General features: G+C 35.6%; 1 protein-coding gene and 1 long non-coding RNA gene across 2 annotated transcripts in view; both read right to left on the bottom strand.

Annotated features, from left to right (window-relative positions):
- Positions 1-969: 969 nt before the first annotated feature.
- LOC131678606 (uncharacterized) lies at positions 970-1,681 on the bottom strand. The gene is made up of 3 exons (XR_009303691.1): positions 1,502-1,681; positions 1,306-1,432; positions 970-1,247 (listed from the first exon to the last, which is right to left on the bottom strand). It is a non-coding gene; the product is annotated as an uncharacterized LOC131678606 (long non-coding RNA).
- Positions 1,682-2,448: 767 nt separating this feature from the next.
- LOC131678591 (retinal homeobox protein Rax-like) overlaps positions 2,449-19,028 on the bottom strand; it is a 125,412-nt gene continuing 108,832 nt past the window's right edge. The window contains exons 2-3 of the mRNA XM_058958819.1: positions 2,934-3,151; positions 2,449-2,877 (exon numbers count right to left, since the gene is read on the bottom strand). Coding sequence (XP_058814802.1) covers positions 2,554-2,877; positions 2,934-3,113 — 504 coding nt within the window. The 5' untranslated portion in view covers positions 3,114-3,151 and the 3' untranslated portion in view covers positions 2,449-2,553. The remainder of the gene's footprint in view (positions 2,878-2,933; positions 3,152-19,028) is intronic.

Here is a 19,028-nt window from a genome sequence, read left to right as displayed (position 1 = left end):
GAGGACGAGAGCAAAACGGGTACGTAATAGATGAAGACAAGAGACGAGAGAAGAGTCGAAAGTGAAATCAAAGCTCATAGGTCGAGCCACTCTATGAACTAAGTGAGGCTCCAAAATAGAGCAGAAGAAAGAGGTGCGACGAAAGCACAACGAACCCCCCTCCCCCGCCCCACGAACTAATACCTTGTCGTAGTTCGGTGGGGAAGAAGGGTGTAAAAAGTAAGGATTGTTTCTAGTGGTTAAACACGAACGTGAGTCCGTGAGTCCCACACAGTGCCAATACACTACAGGCCAGGCTTTTGAAGCTTTCTAAACCTTACTATAAAAAAAGAAAACACACACAGACATTTGCCAAACTCGACGAACTGAATCGAATGGTGTACGTCACTCAAGTCTCCGGGCCTCCGTTGAAAAGTCGGTTTTCAGAGCAATTGCATTACCTTCCAATTGAGAAAGGCAAAAATATGTACTTTGAATAATTTTAGAACTTTCATAACGACAATACTGCCCATGATCACAAATCCGTCCCATAAAGATAGGTAATCCCATAGAAAATAGGACAAATATGCGATCATGGGTAGAATACTTACTGGTAAAATTTCTATTGAGTGAATTTTTCTTATTCTCATTCACTTTATTTACATACAAAATCTGCAGAAATTTTCAAAACGACGCTTATTCTACCATATACTGGACGGTTGTATGTTCAGATAGCTCTTGCCTTGCGTAGGAACATTCCGAGGGGAAGCACTCTTTTAAATCATAGCATGATCTTGGGATACAGACATTCATAATAGTAACATGCTCATTAGCACCGCCCCCTTCGCTAGTCAGTCCCATGAAGACTGTAGCGCCATGTAGCAACTGTAGTGGAAAAAACTATTCTACATAATCAGATCTTGAACTATATATCATCTTATATTAACTGAATGTGTGCATAAATCTTCACTATATGGATCCCCTTGTATTCATAGACAACTTTTCCAAAGACTGCTGCTTGTAGATGACGGTAGCATTTTCCCCCGAAATAAACAGCTCCAAAGTTTACCCGCAGTGGCCTGTGTGTATCCACAAGAATCCCACATTGCATGAAGTGGAAACACTGGATATTGTTCGCAGATTCAAAAAAGCTTTAGTTTTCATGCAATCTTCCTCTGCTCCAACAATTTTTATAACGGAGTAGCAGCCACGGGTGATCTCTTATGCTTATGCTTAATCTTCCTCTGCTCCAACAATTTTGTGTTTGACTGGAAATAAGGATGATATAAGAATGGTTTCATTCAATCGTGTGTTACTCTCATCTACCTGTGCTCCTTCATTAGATTATCAAATCTAGGGCTGGCTAAGAACGGCATTAAATATGCATCGGTAAAAATGCAATTCACATAAGCAACCACACTGCGACAAGCGCCCAGCAGCATTTTGTGGGAAGCTAGACAATACATAGGATTTTATTTGAAAGTAATTAAACCCGTTTAGCAGAAGCATTGATATTACTTACCACCTCGATTCCACGATTTGTGACCACATTTATCAACTTGCAGATCTGGCCGAAGATCACCTGTTAAATGACAGCTCGGGCAACTGCACGCACACATTCAAGCGTGCACTCGATTTGTACTGGAGTGCCAGTGTAAAACAGTGGCGCGGTGCCAGTGTCATCAATCGAAAACCCTAAATATGTGTCACATAGGTGATAAACAATAACAAAATTGATGTAGTGATGTAGATGTAGATGCAGTTCTATTCTTCGAGCACTTTTTTGGATCAGATTTAAAACAGCTCGACTATTCTGTTTTAAATTTTCTACAATTTAAAACACGAATAGAACACTGTTCTAAATTTTTTCATTGGCATGTGTGATGACTGACAGCAGAAAAAACAATACGTGTCGCATAAGGGACCATTCATAACTTACGTAACGCTTTTAGAGGGGGTGGGTCCGAGAAATTGTGACATATTGTTACATTTGGGAGAGGGGGAGTAAGCTAGAACGTTACGTAACATGCTTTTAATGAAGAAAAAAAATTTTTTTATGGAATTTGTTACGTAATAGGGGAGGGGGGATAGAGAAATTTGTGACAATTTGTTACATGGGGGGAGGGGGAGTCAATTTTGGGTAATTTTTGCGTTATCGCATTGGGAACACCATGTTCTTGATGTATTTTGACAGAAAAAAATTATACGACGGCTTGTCATTTTGCAACAAATTTACATCAAAAAATACTTCGAAAATAAGGGCATGTCCTTTGAAATAAGGACGGTTATTTACCCTAAACTTGCACTTCATATTTTGTTTGTTTCGCGGTTCGTAGATTTAAAACAACGACGTTAAACCGGAGATTCATGTTAGTAATTGAATACTGGTCTAAATAATGTGATAATTGAAATATTCAGAAAACAAATGTATGTGATAAGAGTATAAATATATTAGTGTAATCTGTAATAATTAAATGAAACTCATAATTTTCACTAGCGATCCAAGCTTGCTGGAATATGACCACTATTTACAGTTAACTGGTGTAGTGTTTACCAAACGGAATCGATTCTATGTCAATATTTATAGTTCGGCATTATTGATTGAGAGTAATTTGTCGAATGATAGCATGAGCTCAAATTCTGTGAGCAAACTGTTTCTTCATACGAAAAACTACCCACTTGGGCTGAACTCGAGAAAATTGCACTGAGATTTTGCAAATTAAAAGTATATGAACTAGATTGATCTGCGTGAAGACTGTGTTGTTTATTTGGAATTTTATTTTGATTAGCCAATTGATGGAAGTGCATAACTGGTTGTATGGTTGATATAGACTGTGTATTCAAAGTAACATTACGCTCGTTGCGGCGAAACTTAGCCCTTCGATTTTGAAACCACACCTAGAGAAAAATATAAAGTTATAAAGAACTGCTTGATTTTATTTCATGAATACTACCTGCACGCGTGTCTCACTTAATCCCACTTTATTTGCTATTTCTTCTCTCAGAAAAGCGTCTGGATAGTGTGTTCGTTCGAAAATTTGTTCTAAAGCAGAAAGTTGCATCAATGTGAATGTTGTTCGACTCCTTCGGAGTTTTTTACTGGATATTGATAATTGTTCGTCCGCTGAGCTCATCTGCTCATAATTTACATCTGCTTCACATAAATGTGCATCTGAAATAGAGTTAGAATAATTGAGTTGTGTAGTTGTATTTGGTGTTCATTTTCATTTTTTGACATTAAAAATGTATTACTCCACTATCTGGGGCTAGGTGTTCTAAAATCTAAAACATCTCCTATGTAACGAAACTATATGTAAGGTTTGCACGCTTGTAACTCCGCTATTACTACATTGATTATAGGCGGATTCACAAACGCTCTTACTTAAATATTGGTAATAATCTCTGCAATTAAAGTAGTCTTGAAAATCGGTAAAATTGAAAAGTTGATGAAAAAACCTGTTTTAATCCAATTGTGCCTTTCTCATTTGTCCAAACTACGATCCCATGGCTCATTATGTTCAATACAATGGTGTAAATGTATATTACATATTCAGGATGATTTGCACATAGTATATACAATGGATCGACAGCGATTTTGAGATACTTTGTGCCGACACTGAAACAACGCTTAAAACCAGCGGCGAATCAAGGAGGAAGATCCGTTAAGAAATTTTGAACTAGTTATAATTTTAAAGTAGCAACCCCTTACTGCATACTCCTACCTAAGCCTATCACACAAATCCCCGACTATGTACGGGGAACGTGCCATTTGAGCCAATGTATTCTGATTCCCTACCTAAGCTTATACAAGCCATAAAAATTTTTTGGCCGGGATTAGGTTGACGATTTTTAGAGCGATTGCATAACCTTTCTATATGAGAAAGGCAAAAATGTGCCAGTCAAAAAAGTCAATTTTCATCAAAAATTTTTTTTCGAGATTACGTCAAATCTCAACGTTTCATGCATTTTAAAGTCATTTGGCATCCAAAATACAAATTCGATTTTGAAATTTTCCTTTACTCCCCCCTTTGAGAATTTTTCATTTCAGTTTATATGGCAATTTGCTGTGTGGTCGCACTCTTCAACCCGTAACTCCGAAACCAGAAGTCCAATCAACAAAAAATTCAAAAGCAGCCGATGGGAAGGTTGTACCTTTTATTTGAGACTAAGTTTGTGTAAATTGGTTCAGCCATCTCTGAGATACAGAGGTGACATTTTTTTCTACATACACACATACACACACAGACATTTTCCGATCTCGACGAACTGAGTCGAATGGCATATGACATTCGGCCCTCCGGGCCGACATTAGGGCATTAGGACATTGACGATTTTTAGAGCGATTGCACAACCTTTCTATATGAGAAAGGCAAAAAGGGAAATTTGCGAGTCAGTTTTCCAGGCAGAGCCATCAATAGAAAGCGCCTAAGTGGCTCAATCAAATACGAAAAGTTATAAATAGAGGTGACGCGTGTCTGTTCGAATCAGCAACATGATGGTTATACCATTCGGACGGTACAATAGGCGGGAGATGCCATGACGGCAGAGGTTTCTCCAGACGGTTTCGTAGTACGGCTCAGATGTGGATCGGCAACACTTCGAGTTGCGCTTGCGCGTGTGATGTTCGTGCTGTAGGTCCCGTGTTTGTTAGCTCATTCGACAGAGATGTTTTGTGACGCCTTGGAGTCGCATCAAACCTTCGTGGTACAAGTGGAAGAGGGCGCTTCTGAGAAAGATAAGAAATAAGAAGGGGCATTGTATATTGATGAGATCGCGGCTTGCCAGCACATCTCGAACCGGGACGTTGATTGGTCTTCCTCGGGCCCGCAAGGTATACATTAGCTGTGGCCTGGAGGAACTGTACTCGGTGCATGCCCAGACAATGTGCTTGATGTCGTGATAGTCGTCACCACAAGCGCAGATACCACTACCTACGAGCCCAATACGCCGGAGATGTGCATCCAGCGTGTAATGGTTTGCCATAAGTCGAGACATCACACGAATGAAGTCACGACCCACATCTATCCACTTGAACCAAGGTTTTGTCGATACCTTGGGGACTATCGAATATAGCCACCTTCCTAGCTCCCCATTGCTCCACGAGTTTTGCCATCTTCCAAGGGTTCTCTGAAGAGTAATACTGAAAAATTCGCTGAAGCAAATTGGTCTTTCATAAACGTCACCTTCTAGAGCACCCACCTTACCCAAAGAGTCCGCCTTCTCATTGCCCGGAATGGAGCCAAGGTAATCTGGAAAGATTTGTCATATAAAGCACTCAGTAGCTCCTGTACTTTCCCCAAAAAATACGAGGAGGGCTTTCCATGTTTCATCGACCGAATAGCGTCATTGGAACTGAGGTTATCCGAAACGATGAAGTAATGGTCTGCGGGTAATGTTTCAATGACTCCAAGGGTATACTGAATGGCAGTTAGTTCTTCGGCATAAACTGAAGCAGAATCACTGAGTTTGTAGGAGGCGGTGAACTTTTGATTGAAATACCGAAGCCAGTGGACCCTTCGAGGTTTCATCCATCAGTATAAAACTTAGAGGAGTCGACTTCTCGGAATTTATTATAAAAAATGTTTGAAACCACTTGTGGGCGTATGTGGTCCGGAATTCCACAGATCTCTTCTTTCATGGATGTGTCGAAGAAAACAGTAGATTCAGAAGTATTCATGAAATGCACACGGTTGGGATTGTAAGAAAAAGGATTAATATTCTGCGCCATGTAGTCAAAGTACAGGAACACGAAACGGGTCTGAGAATTGAGCTCAACAGGCCTTTCGAAATTTTCAATCACGACCGGGTTCAAGATATCGCATCGAATGAGTAATCGATATAAGAGTTCCCAAAATCGCTTTTCAGTAGGAGAACACCCGACAGGACTTCAAGACTCATCGTATGGGTCGACTGCATGCACCCTAAGGCGATACGCAAACAACGATACTGAATTCTTTTGAGTTTGATGAAATGTATGTTCGCGCCGGAGCGAAAGCAGAAGCATCCGTATTCGATTACCGACAGTATCGTTGTTTGATACAACCTAATTAGGTCTCCTGGGTGGGCACCCCACCATGTTCCTGTTATTGTACGAAGAATCCTTCGTTAGCATTTCTGTTTATGATACCTAATGTGGCATCCCGAAGTACCTTCCGAGTCGCACCAGACCCCTATTTTACTGTGAAGACCTGAGCTGTAGTTTGACCCATTAATAGAAGCTGTAATTGTGCTGGTTCACGCTTCCTAGAAAATATAACTAGCTCAGTTTTCTCCGTGGAGAATTCGATACCCAGCTTAATAGCCCAAGCAGACAGATTGTCCAAGGTATTCTGTAATGGACCTTGCAGATCGACAGGTTTGGGTCCCGTTATAGAAACCACGCCATCGTCTGCAAGTTGCCTCAACGCGCAGAAATTGACATTCATCAATGTCGTTGACATAGAAATAATAACAGAGGGCTGAGACATGAGCCCTGAGGAGGGCTCATGTAACTAAATCGTGATGTCGATAAGTCACCATGCGAAAAATGCATGTGCTTTTCCAACAACAAGTTTAGCAAAAAGTTGTTTAAAGGCGCTGAAAGATCATGCTGGTGCAGCTTCTCTGAAAGAATGTTGATAGAAACTGAACCAAAAGCCCCCTTTATATCTAGGAACACTGATGTTATCTGCTCTTTGTTAGCCTAGGCCATTTGGATTTCGGTTGAAAGCAACGCAAGACAATCGTTCGTCCCTTTGCCTTTGCGAAAGGGATCATCCACAAATGACGTAGCATTTTTTGAGTGATTTTTAACACCCCCCTCCCCCAACGTAGCATTTCGTCACAAACCCCTAAATACCCCCCCCCCTGGTAATTACGTAGCTTGACGGTAAATCTACCCCCCCCCCCCCCTCCCCCTTGACCATGCAAAAATAAAGAAAAATTGAAAAAACGATGTTAGATGAAACGGCTACGTAGCATGAAATGATCCCCTACCCCCTGTCGTCACACATCATCACAAAATACAAAACTCCTCCTTCCCGCATATAATGCTACGTCATTTATGGATGATCCCAAAGCTAAATTGTGTATCTGAGAGTAAGCCATTTGCTTCAACCCAATTGATGAGGCGGGATATGATCATTTTCTCGAACAGCTTCCGGATATAGGACAGCTTTGCGATCGGTCGATACGAATTGTGGTCGGAGGCTGGTTTCCCTGGTTTTTGGATGGCGATGACCTTCATTTGTCTCCAATCGTGTGGGACAATGTTAGCCTAAAGAAACTTATTAAATAAGTTCAACAAGCGTCTCTTGGCAGAGTATAGTAGATTCTTCAACAAGTTGAAATTGATTCTGTCTGGCCCTGGAGCTTTATTGTTATACGACAAGAGAGCAAGTGAGCAACTCCACCATTGAAAAAGGTGTTTCTCTGTATCGATTTTGTTGACTTTTTGCGGCAAATTTTAAGACCTTGAGACAACGAAAGCAATGCAATTGAAAGACGGATAGGTATTCTAGAGTGAATCAGTTATTAACTTAGAACGGAAAACTAGGATTAGGCAGACTCATATGGACATGATTGAAAGGAAATGTGTAGAGTCCTTTGCCTTCTGCTAAGTAGGAGTTGGGCGTTGCACCCAGGTCATTGATAGAACATAACTCATCATCATGTTTTACCGCCTGAACCAAAAGTTACTATGTTTCGATTGGCGCAAAGTAGAACTTTGCGCCAATCGAAACATAGTAACAAAACCGATTTAATCCACCTAGCAGTAAGATGAGACATTTCTTACACATTTCACTATTGGATTGGTTTGCAGAACTCACGAGAAGTAGGCACCCAACTAGAGGTGGGATGAAAACAGTTTCTAGTCTTGCACGAATAAAATATCGAATAAACTGAATAAATTATAGAAATCAACAAAACGACCGAAATGAAAAAGTAAAGCAAAAAATGAAATAATAGGTTTTTAAATTCATAAAATAAGTAGAAAAATTAACATAAATCAAAATTATAAAATACACGAATCAAATTAGATTAGGTTATTAAATAAAAATTAATAAAACAAATTGACTCATACTAACATATTGAATGAAATGTGACGAATGACTGAACATGAAATGCATAAAATTAAAGATATGAATCAAATGAATCAAATAAATCAAATGAATCAAATGAATCAAATGAATCAAATGAATCAAATGAATCAAATGAATCAAATGAATCAAATGAATCAAATGAATCAAATGAATCAAATGAATCAAATGAATCAAATGAACCAAATGAACCAAATGAATCAAATGAATCAAATGAATCAAATGAATCAAATGAATCAAATGAATCAAATGAATCAAATGAATCAAATGAATCAAATGAATCAAATGAATCAAATGAATCAAATGAATCAAATGAATCAAATGAATCAAATGAATCAAATGAATCAAATGAATCAAATGAATCAAATGAATCAAATGAATCAAATGAATCAAATGAATCAAATGAATCAAATGAATCAAATGAATCAAATGAATCAAATGAATCAAATGAATCAAATGAATCAAATGAATCAAATGAATCAAATGAATCAAATGAATCAAATGAATCAAATGAATCAAATGAATCAAATGAATCAAATGAATCAAATGAATCAAATGAATCAAATGAATCAAATGAATCAAATGAATCAAATGAATCAAATGAATCAAATGAATCAAATGAATCAAATGAATCAAATGAATCAAATGAATCAAATGAATCAAATGAATCAAATGAATCAAATGAATCAAATGAATCAAATGAATCAAATGAATCAAATGAATCAAATGAATCAAATGAATCAAATGAATCAAATGAATCAAATGAATCAAATGAATCAAATGAATCAAATAAATCAAATGAATCAAATGAATCAAATGAATCAAGTGAATCAAATGAATCAAATGAATCAAATGAATCAAATGAATCAAATGAATCAAATGAATCAAATGAATCAAATGAATCAAATGAATCAAATGAATCAAATGAATCAAATGAATCAAATGAATCAAATGAATCAAATTGAATCAAATTGAATCAAATGAATCAAATGAATCAAATGAATCAAATTGAATCAAATTGAATCAAATTGAATCAAATTGAATCAAATTGAATCAGATTGAATCAAATTGAATCAAATTGAAACAAATTGAATCAAATTGAATCAAATTGAATCAAATGAATCAAATGAATCAAATGAATCAAATGAATCAAATGATTCAAATGAATCAAATGAATCAAATGAATCAAATGAATCAAATGAATCAAATGAATCAAATGAATCAAATGAATCAAATGAATTAAATGAATCAAATGAATCAAATGAATCAAATGAATCAAATGAATCATCAAATGAATCAAATGGATCAAATGAATCAAATGAATCATCAAATGAATCAAATGGATCAAATGAATCAAATGAATCAAATGAATCAAATGAATCAAATGAATCAAATGAATCAAATGAATCAAATGAATCAAATGAATCAAATGAATCAAATGTATCAAATGAATCAAATGAATCAAATGAATCAAATGAATCAAATGAATCAAATGAATCAAATGAATCAAATGAATCAAATGAATCAAATGAATCAAATGAATCAAATGAATCATATGAATCATATGAATAAAATGAATCAAATGAATCAAATGAATCAAATGAATCAAATGAATCAAACGAATCAAATGAATCAAATGAATCAAATGAATCAAATGAATCAAATGAATCAAATTGAATCAAATGAATCAAATTGAATCAAATGAATCAAATTAAATCAAATTGAATCAAATTGAATCAAATGAATCAAATGAATCAAATGAATCAAATGAATCAAATGAATCAAATGAATCAAATGAATCAAATGAATCAAATGAATCAAATGAATCTAATGAATCTAATGAATCAAATGAATCAAATGAATCAAATGAATCAGATGAATCAAATGAATCAAATGAATCAAATGAATCAAATGAATCAAATGAATCAAATGAATCAAATGGATCAAATGAATCAAATGAATCAAATGAATCAAATGAAGCAAATGAATCAAATGAATCAAATGAATCAAATGAATCAAATGAATGAAATGAATCAAATGTATCAAATGTATCAAATGTATCAAATGAATCAAATGAATCAAATGAATCAAATGATTCAAATGAATCAAATGAATCAAATGAATCAAATGAATCAAATGAATCAAATGAATCAAATGAATCAAATGAATTAAATGAATCAAATGAATCAAATGAATCATCAAATGAATCAAATGAATCAAATGAATCATCAAATGAATCAAATGGATCAAATGAATCAAATGAATCATCAAATGAATCAAATGAATCAAATGAATCAAATGAATCAAATGAATCAAATGAATCAAATGAATCAAATGAATCAAATGAATCAAATGAATCAAATGAATCAAATGAATCAAATGTATCAAATGAATCAAATGAATCAAATGAATCAAATGAATCAAATGAATCAAATGAATCAAATGAATCAAATGAATCAAATGAATCATATGAATAAAATGAATCAAATGAATCAAATGAATCAAATGAATCAAATGAATCAAATGAATCAAATGAATCAAATGAATCAAATGAATCAAATGAATCAAATGAATTAAATGAATCAATTTGAATCAAATGAATCAAATTGAATCAAATTGAATCAAATGAATCAAATGAATCAAGTGAATCAAATGAATCAAATGAATCAAAAGAATTAAATGAATCAAATTGATTTAATTCATCCATTGAATACAATGAATCAAATTAATGAAATGGATCAAATGAATAAAAAGAATGGATGAACAAAATGAATAAAGTAAAAAATAAATGAAATGCATAAATAAAACAAACGAATCAAATAAACAAAATGAGCTGAAGTGATAAAATGAATAAAATGAAGGAAATGAGCAGAATAAAATGCATTGATTAAAATGAAAAATTAAACAATGGTAAAAGGTTATAAATCAATATAAAGAAATAAATTGAATCAAATAAATTATTTGGATGAAGTGATTAAAACTGAAAAAGTAGTCAGATTATTAAAATGAATAAACTGGAAAAAAATTAATAAAATGCATACAATGAAAACAATGAATAAAATTAGTTAAATGAATGATATGAGTAAAATGCACAAAAAGAATAAACTGATCAGAATGAATCCAAAGAATGAAACGAATAAAATAAGTAAATGCAGATGAACAAAACGAATAAAAAGGTTCTGAATGAAATTAATTGAAATGAAATGGTTATATATTAGAAGCTAAAAACATTTTTGAATAAAAAAAATGAATAAACCGGATTGTACGAATTTGAGAACCATTGCATCAGAAAGTTTTGAAATGTTTTTGAAAATACCATCTTCTGAGAAAAGGCTAATAAATATGCAATAGACTTTCTAGGGCTTCCATCTTTTTTGGTTTTATTCTTTGTTTTGATGCTTCTTTACTTGACGCGTCGTTTTAAGATTATCTGGTGTTTCTACTTTATTGTTGGATCTTAATTAGTTATCAGGAACTTGGAACGTTCAATTTGCTTTGAAATTCGAAGTTTACTTTTTGGTCACATATTCCCGAAAAAAAAGATTTATGTATTGAATAGAATTTACTGGTCCAGTATTTTAACGCGCAATTGAATATAGCAAAGTTAGACAAGGTCACATGTGCTTTCAAGCTCCTTGAACAGAGAACTACAGGGAGAATGCGATTCGTGAATGAGACAGGTAGATATTTCAAAGTTTTTATTTGCATTGAAGTAAATAGTGCGAAATGTCTAGGCTATGTCGATAGCATAAAAGCCATGCATTCAGTTGACTGCAATGCAGTCTCTTTCCATCCATCCTTATAGCTTTCATATTGTTTCGTTCGGAATTCTCGTGCAGGAAATATGGATAAATAAGTCCTATACAGACCAATACTGTGAAAAAAATGGTTCAAACTACTCAGTATATCCAGATATGGACGACGATAAGTTAGAAGACACATTGTAGTTGCACCCCCCGTCGAGAGTGGATACTTTGGGAGACTTCTTTTCCTGGATCTAATTTGTAGATATTTTTGGTCTTTGATCCGTTATTTCTCATGAAAGTTCGTACCAATATAACGAATGTGCATCTGATACAACTCATGGTTTATTCGCCTGTGCCACGTTCCGTCTTCCATCTGCACTCCACCATAGATGGTACGCAACACCTTTCGTTCGAAAACTCCAAGGGCGCGTTGGTCCTCAACGAACATAGTTCAGGTCTCGTGGCCGCAGAGGACCACCGATCTAATCAGCGTCTTGTAGATAATCAACTTCGTGCGGCGGCGAATTTTGTTCGACCGGAGCGTCCTCCGGAGTCCAAAGTAGGCACGATTTCCCGCCAAGATCCGTCTCTGAATTTCTCTGCTGTTATCATTGTCGTCGGTTACCAGTGAGCCCAAATACATGAATTCGTCGACCATCTCGATTTCGTCGCCGCCAATCCGAACTCGGGTGGGAGGTTCATATTGTCGTCTCTAGAACCTCTTCCTCTCATGTATTTTCCCAAGTAACAATCGAAGTTTTATAGCACGCTACAAGTGCAATCAAAGTTTTATGAGTGGCTATGAAACTATCATAATACCTCCATTGTTACTAGGGTTGTCTTCGAAACGTTGATGGCAAGTCCAATCTTGCTGGCTTCAGCTTTCAGTCTTTGAGCATATGTTTCATTCAAAATTCAATAGAGATACGAATAGTTTAAATATCGCACATGGAATGTCTCTTTTGGAAATTTTCATGTTAAACTTTCATATTACTCAGTTAAGCCAAATATTTTTCTGATATAGCCATGAATTTCCTTAATTATAGTGTAGATAAAGGCTTTGAATACAATTGAATTAAAGTTGAGTTGATGTAGCAGCAGACAAAAAATAGTTTTGTTTTCTCAAACCTTCGCAATTACAATTAATACATATTTCAGATTGGCAGAAGATCTTATCACACAACTTAGAAATGGATACAGAAATAGCTAGATAGATGCGTAAGAAGAGAAACAGAAAGAGAGAGAGAGAGAGAGAGAGAGAGAGAGAGAGAGAGATGGGGGGGGGCGTGTGAGGAATGGCAAATGTTGGTTAATGCAGTGACATTATTTTTATAGGTATATTAGTATGATATATTGATTTCTTATATTCTTATCATAAATAATGTAAGTAGTAATTTTTGCGCCATAACCAGTATAACCTAAGTCTTGCAAAAGAGCTAAATTTTCGGTAGATTTTTTGGCTTCAAACATACTTACTACTTTACTTTCGGCGACGCCACGAGTATAATTATATGAGAAATCTTTTATCTCACTACTAAGTGAATTACTTGTTGATCTGTGTATTGATATACCATCCAACATTTACCTCATGATTGAACGCAACGCCTAATCCAAGGGATAAATACTAGAATTCACTGTTTTTTTATCAACACATTATTTTGTCTTTGAATTGAACTTATATATTGATTTTTAAGAAGTAGTTAATTTATTATAAAGGTAATTCACAAAATGTTCTCAACATCGAATTCCTTGAATCACGTAGATGTGTTTTCATACCCCGATATTCAAAATCAGTTTAGTTTTCCCCCAAAAACACCAGTAAAGCAATACTCTGTATGAAACAATCTCATTTTTAGTTAGTGGAAATTGGTAAGCGAGGACTAAAAATACAAAATGTTTAATATCTCCGCCGCTCGTGCACGGATTTTAACAATCTATAGCTTGTTAGGAAGGGAAGTTTATGGGATATATATATATATATATATATATATATATATATATATATATATATATATATATATATATATATATATATATATATATATATATATATATATATATATATATATATATATATATATATATATATATATATATATATATATATATATATATATATATATATATATATATATATATATATATATATATATATATATATATATATATATATATATATATATATATATATATATATATATATATATATATATATATATATATATATATATATATATATTGTTGGGAAATTATTTGCGAAAAACTTGATGTGTTTTGACAAAATCGTCTATATCTCAGAAAGTAAACAACATATCGAAAATCAAAAATAATAGTGTCAAATGGCAACGTTAGGCCTTTCATTTGAAACTAATTTCATTAAGATCGGTTCAGCCATTGCTGAGATAGTTACATGACATTTTGTACATACATACATACACACATACAGACGTCGAGCTGAGTCGATTGGTATATTAGACTCGGGCCTCCGGGCCTCGGAAAATTTTTTCAAAGTTTGAGCAAATCCTATACATTTCTTTTGTAAGAAATGTAAAAAGGTGTTTCGTTCGCGTTATCGTGAGGGGACGCGACGCGGTAGATCTTTTGTGCCGGGGCGGAATCCAGACAAACCTTGGCAAAATCGAATATCCAACGGTTTGAAAACTCCACGCTCTCGTTGGTACTGTTTCGGTTTCGCGAACGGCGGGCCGTGCCCCAAAGGGTGCTCATCGATATTTCTCTCGTTAGTCCGTCAACGAACCGGCGCCCGAGGGGCAAGCACTAAATCTTCAATACGACGTAAGTACTGTTAAATACCATAAAATACATTAAGTACTGCCAATATTTATAAAGTACATGACAAATTGACCGTAATACAATTACTGGAATATTTTTAAGTACAGATATTTTGTACTTTAAATATGCAAAATATTTTAACTACCGCTTTTATGTATTTTAAATACTTTAAGTACTTGTACAAAGACATTAATTGCATTAAGTATCTTATTCAGTTCAAAAGAAGTAGTTTTAATTACTTTCATTAATTACTTAAATTACATTCAAAATATGCAAGTATACGACGCACTCAAACCTGCTAGTGCTCGTTGGCGCCAGTAACTAGGTTTCTTGGCTATCATCAAACTCTTCATTCGCGTTTCTAACGTCGCGTATTGTCGATAGCTAGCGGGTAACCCGTCGTCCCGGAAGTTTTTATACGCGGCGGCCTTCACCGCGTACACGTCTGAGCACTCTTTGTCTCACCACGGATTAGGAGAACGTTTTTGTATGTTCGCTTCGGGTACTGGCTTAGTCTGCACACCAAAAAATCAGAATTTTGTCGTTGGCGTAATTCCAAACTTGCCACAATCTAACAAACCGTAATTGACGAAATATAACCGTGTTCTGTTTAATTTTACATGAAAGATTGCCGGCGGTGCTCACTCGCGGAGTTGGGGGGAATATATATGGGAGCTATGCAAAGATCTTTACCTTTGGTTGTTACTTGACAAGCGACAATTTCAATGCCTGGTATCGATGGAAGGTTAATTTTGTAGAAAAAATAGCACTATATTAGGTACAGAGCGAAGCGAGAGCAATGGGTAAATCATTCAATGTTCGAAAATATTATATATTACTTTTATGAACCCAAACAGTAACAATTGGCGATCCAACGTGCTATGCTATATTTCACCCTAAGGAGGAAAATTTGGTAAAAACCAAAATTTCTCACTAGGGTGAAAATTTGTTGGTAAAAACCAGTCTTTGTACAGGAGGGCACAAATCCTTATTTCATACTATGTTGCGTTTCGGCTTCGCCTCATCAGAAACTGACACTAACACATTGTCGGAATAGATTAGCGCCGGCTTGACGCAAATCCCTTAAAACTAAAACACACTATGTGTTTCAATGGGATCCAACGTGTTTTTTTTAACTCAATAGTGTTTGGCAAAGCCAGTTTATAAAAATAAATCTAGCACTGTTGTTCGGATTTGAGTAGTTTGCTAGAGGTCTGGTTCGGGTATCGCTCAGTTTGCAAAATCTTAATTAGTATAAGTGGCGAGCATGAGCGAGAGGGAGTTGAGTGCTCAACACAACGAAGCTGGGTATATCTTTCCTCATTTACGGCTCTCAGAGCCATATATCAGATAACCGATCATTAATAGATTACAAAAAAATACAGATACACACCACCTCGTTTACAGAGTATATGTAATCGTCTTTCGGATTATTCATTAGTCTTTTACAGCAATACAAGTTGATAATAATCTGGGGATGGCCCACCTCACACCCATCCACATCTTTTGTAGTGTGGAAGGTTTACGAGCAGATATCTTTCGATATTAGTTTTCACTCATGAGAGATTCCTTCAATCTTACGTCACTTCCATGTATGTTTATCTGTCTCTCTTATAAATCCAAGGCCCTCTGCTTCACAAATATCTTGCAGGCCTACTTAAATTCTCTTAGGTTATTAGTCCGCTTGGCGCATTCCGGCAATGCGTTGAACAAATTATAGCCTTTATAAAATAAAGAGTTCTGCGTACACAATTTCTTAGCGCTCAACAATCTCAGATTGCCGGCTTGTCTGTTTTCATACCGGTACACATCTCTTCCGTACACAACAGTGCTATACAAGTACTGCGTCGTCATTCCATTTATTACTCTGAAGATGAAAACAAGTGTGTTATATTCAATACGTTGCAGAACTGACATCTATTGTAAACAATTGAGCATCAAATGTCGCGGAATTATGGCGTTTTCGATTGACCCCGAAACTGAGTCAGGTTCTAACCCCAACCGCTGTCAGTTCATACATTCGGTTAGAAACTGATTCAGTTCCGCTTCAAGCAAAAGCTACATTAGCCTGTCACATCGTAGTAACAGTCGCATTATTTTGTTTTGTAAGATCTGCATTCGCTTACGCTGTTTCTTGGATGCTAAGAACAGAATAGAAGCACAGTAATCAAAATGGGGAGCTATTATGGTCTTGTAAACAGTTATCTTTGAGTCAAATGTGAGAAACCTATTAATCCTATAAAGAACGTCAAACTTCCTGGCAGCTTTCCGGATTGTATAGTTCACGTGCTCATTAAAACTTAGTTTTTCGTCCAATGTGACCCCAAGATATTTGATAGTTGCAACTCGTTCAACTATCTCTCAACCTATTTCAACTGTTGTAGTACTTTCATTTATCTGCCGTGTAGTTTCAGTCATATATTTGGTCTTGGAAATGTTCAGTTTGAGTTTTTTCCACTTCAGCCAATCACTTAACTTCGTCAGCTCAAAGTTCATTAGCCTGATGCACTCATCGAAACTATTACCGATGGAAAACAAGTCACAGTCAGCAAACATTTAGTTCCGCATTTTCCAAAATGTTTCTCATGTCGTTGTTATATAGGATAAACAAAAGTGGTCATAGTACACTACCCTGTGGACCACCAAGGTTAACTTCGGCTTCCGATGATGTAGCGCGGTTATACCTTGTAACTTGTATACGTCTTTCTAAGTAACTGCGGAACCATTCAAAAGCATTTCCTCTTACACCATATTTCTTCAAAACGCAAATCAGTTTACGGCGAACAATTGTTTCGAATGCTCGTTTCAAGTCAACAAAAACTGCCAAGACAACTTTTACATTCTCAATGGCCTGCTTCCACTTCAACAATAATAGATTAAGCACTGTTTCACACGAATGATTTTTCCAGAATCCTGATTGTTCACACAACAGTATACCAGCACTATCTACATAGCCCATCAATTGCTCTTTAACGACCGTCTCTGAAACTTTCTCGTAGATCGGTAGCATATTTGTCGGCCTGTGATCCTCTGCTCGTGATGCATTTGGCACTTTTGGAACAGAAATTACCACCGTCTTCTTTCACGCTTCCGGAAAACACTTTGCCGGAGCGACTCATTAACAACTGTTAACAGTTTATCAGCAATTATGTCAAACGCATCCACCAGCACCCGTTTAGTAATATTGTCCGTTCCCGAACAATTTTTAAGGTCCGAGACAATTTCTTTAAGTTTGAGCATATTGATAGGCTTGAAAACACAAAACTGATTTTCGGTTTCCTCGCTTTCATTCACTAGTCGCCCTGTAGGTGGTGGAATGGCTTCGTAAATCTCTTTAACGTTTTTGATAAAAAAACTTATTAAGTTTTTCTGCCGTAACTTCGTCAGAATACACCTCGTTCGAACCATCAAAAATAACCTTTGAATTTTTCTCATCTCCAGGTTTGATAAGAGCTTTTAAACATTTCCAGAGCCTTTTGGAGTCGCCAGCACATTCATTTATTTCTTGCTGAATTGATAGGTTTTTTGCTAAACTAAGTTTACGCACATAGTTGTTGCGGAGGATTTTATAAGCCTACCAGCTCTCGAAGCTTTTTGTGTCTTTAAATAAGGCCATTACAAATCTTTTTTAAAAATTATGTCCAAGTACAAATTTTTTTCTGAAGGGGGGGGGGGGGCAAACAAAAAATAAATATTTATTTTAATAAACACAATTTTTTTTTCTTTTTACATTTTCTTTCGATTGTTCTCGTGGACGTTTCCGCAGGGTGATTTCGAGGTTGAGCTATTTGTTTTACTAGAAAAATTCAAGCAAACATTACTGAATCAATCAAAAGTTCACATAGGAAAGGGATGCTAAAGTTTTCGTTTTAAATAATTTTCCGAACAGTGCAATTTCTAAAATCCCAATAAAAGCTTGAAAGTTCTCTAAGAACTTAATGTAAACATTTAAGAGTACATTAAGGTATTAACTTTTGGTTGCTTGAATAGGTTTCGTTCCGTTGTGGCGGCACATGGACCGACTGTACACACAAGGTATGAAAATCGGTCAAAGGTGAACATGCTCGATAACAATGTACAGAAACAGGATTGCAACATTTCACTTTTGGAAAACATTCTGGAATGAATCCAAAGGTAAAGTATGCGTCAATGTAATTATTCATCTCAGATATGGTTTTCTCTGATATTTTTTTCTATTGCGTATTTCGTATACAGTAGCCTGGCGAACGTACATCCTGTGCATACTATACTTTTTCGAACTCTAGTGGAAACATCAGCTTTGGTTTATCGCTTGTGCTTGAAGACTTGTAGATTTGTTTGCTTGGTACATGATAGTAATTCGGCTCGGTTCCGTGTACATCTTCGAAATCTTTGCATGTTTCTCCATCTTGTTGCGCAGTAGGTAGCCACATCAGAGAAACTCATTTGATAG

This window comes from Topomyia yanbarensis, chromosome 2 (genome assembly GCF_030247195.1).
Source record: "Topomyia yanbarensis strain Yona2022 chromosome 2, ASM3024719v1, whole genome shotgun sequence".
NCBI lineage: Eukaryota > Metazoa > Arthropoda > Insecta > Diptera > Culicidae > Topomyia > Topomyia yanbarensis.
The sequence above is the reverse complement of the archived record's forward strand: the minus strand, read 5'-3'. Positions and strand labels throughout refer to the sequence as shown.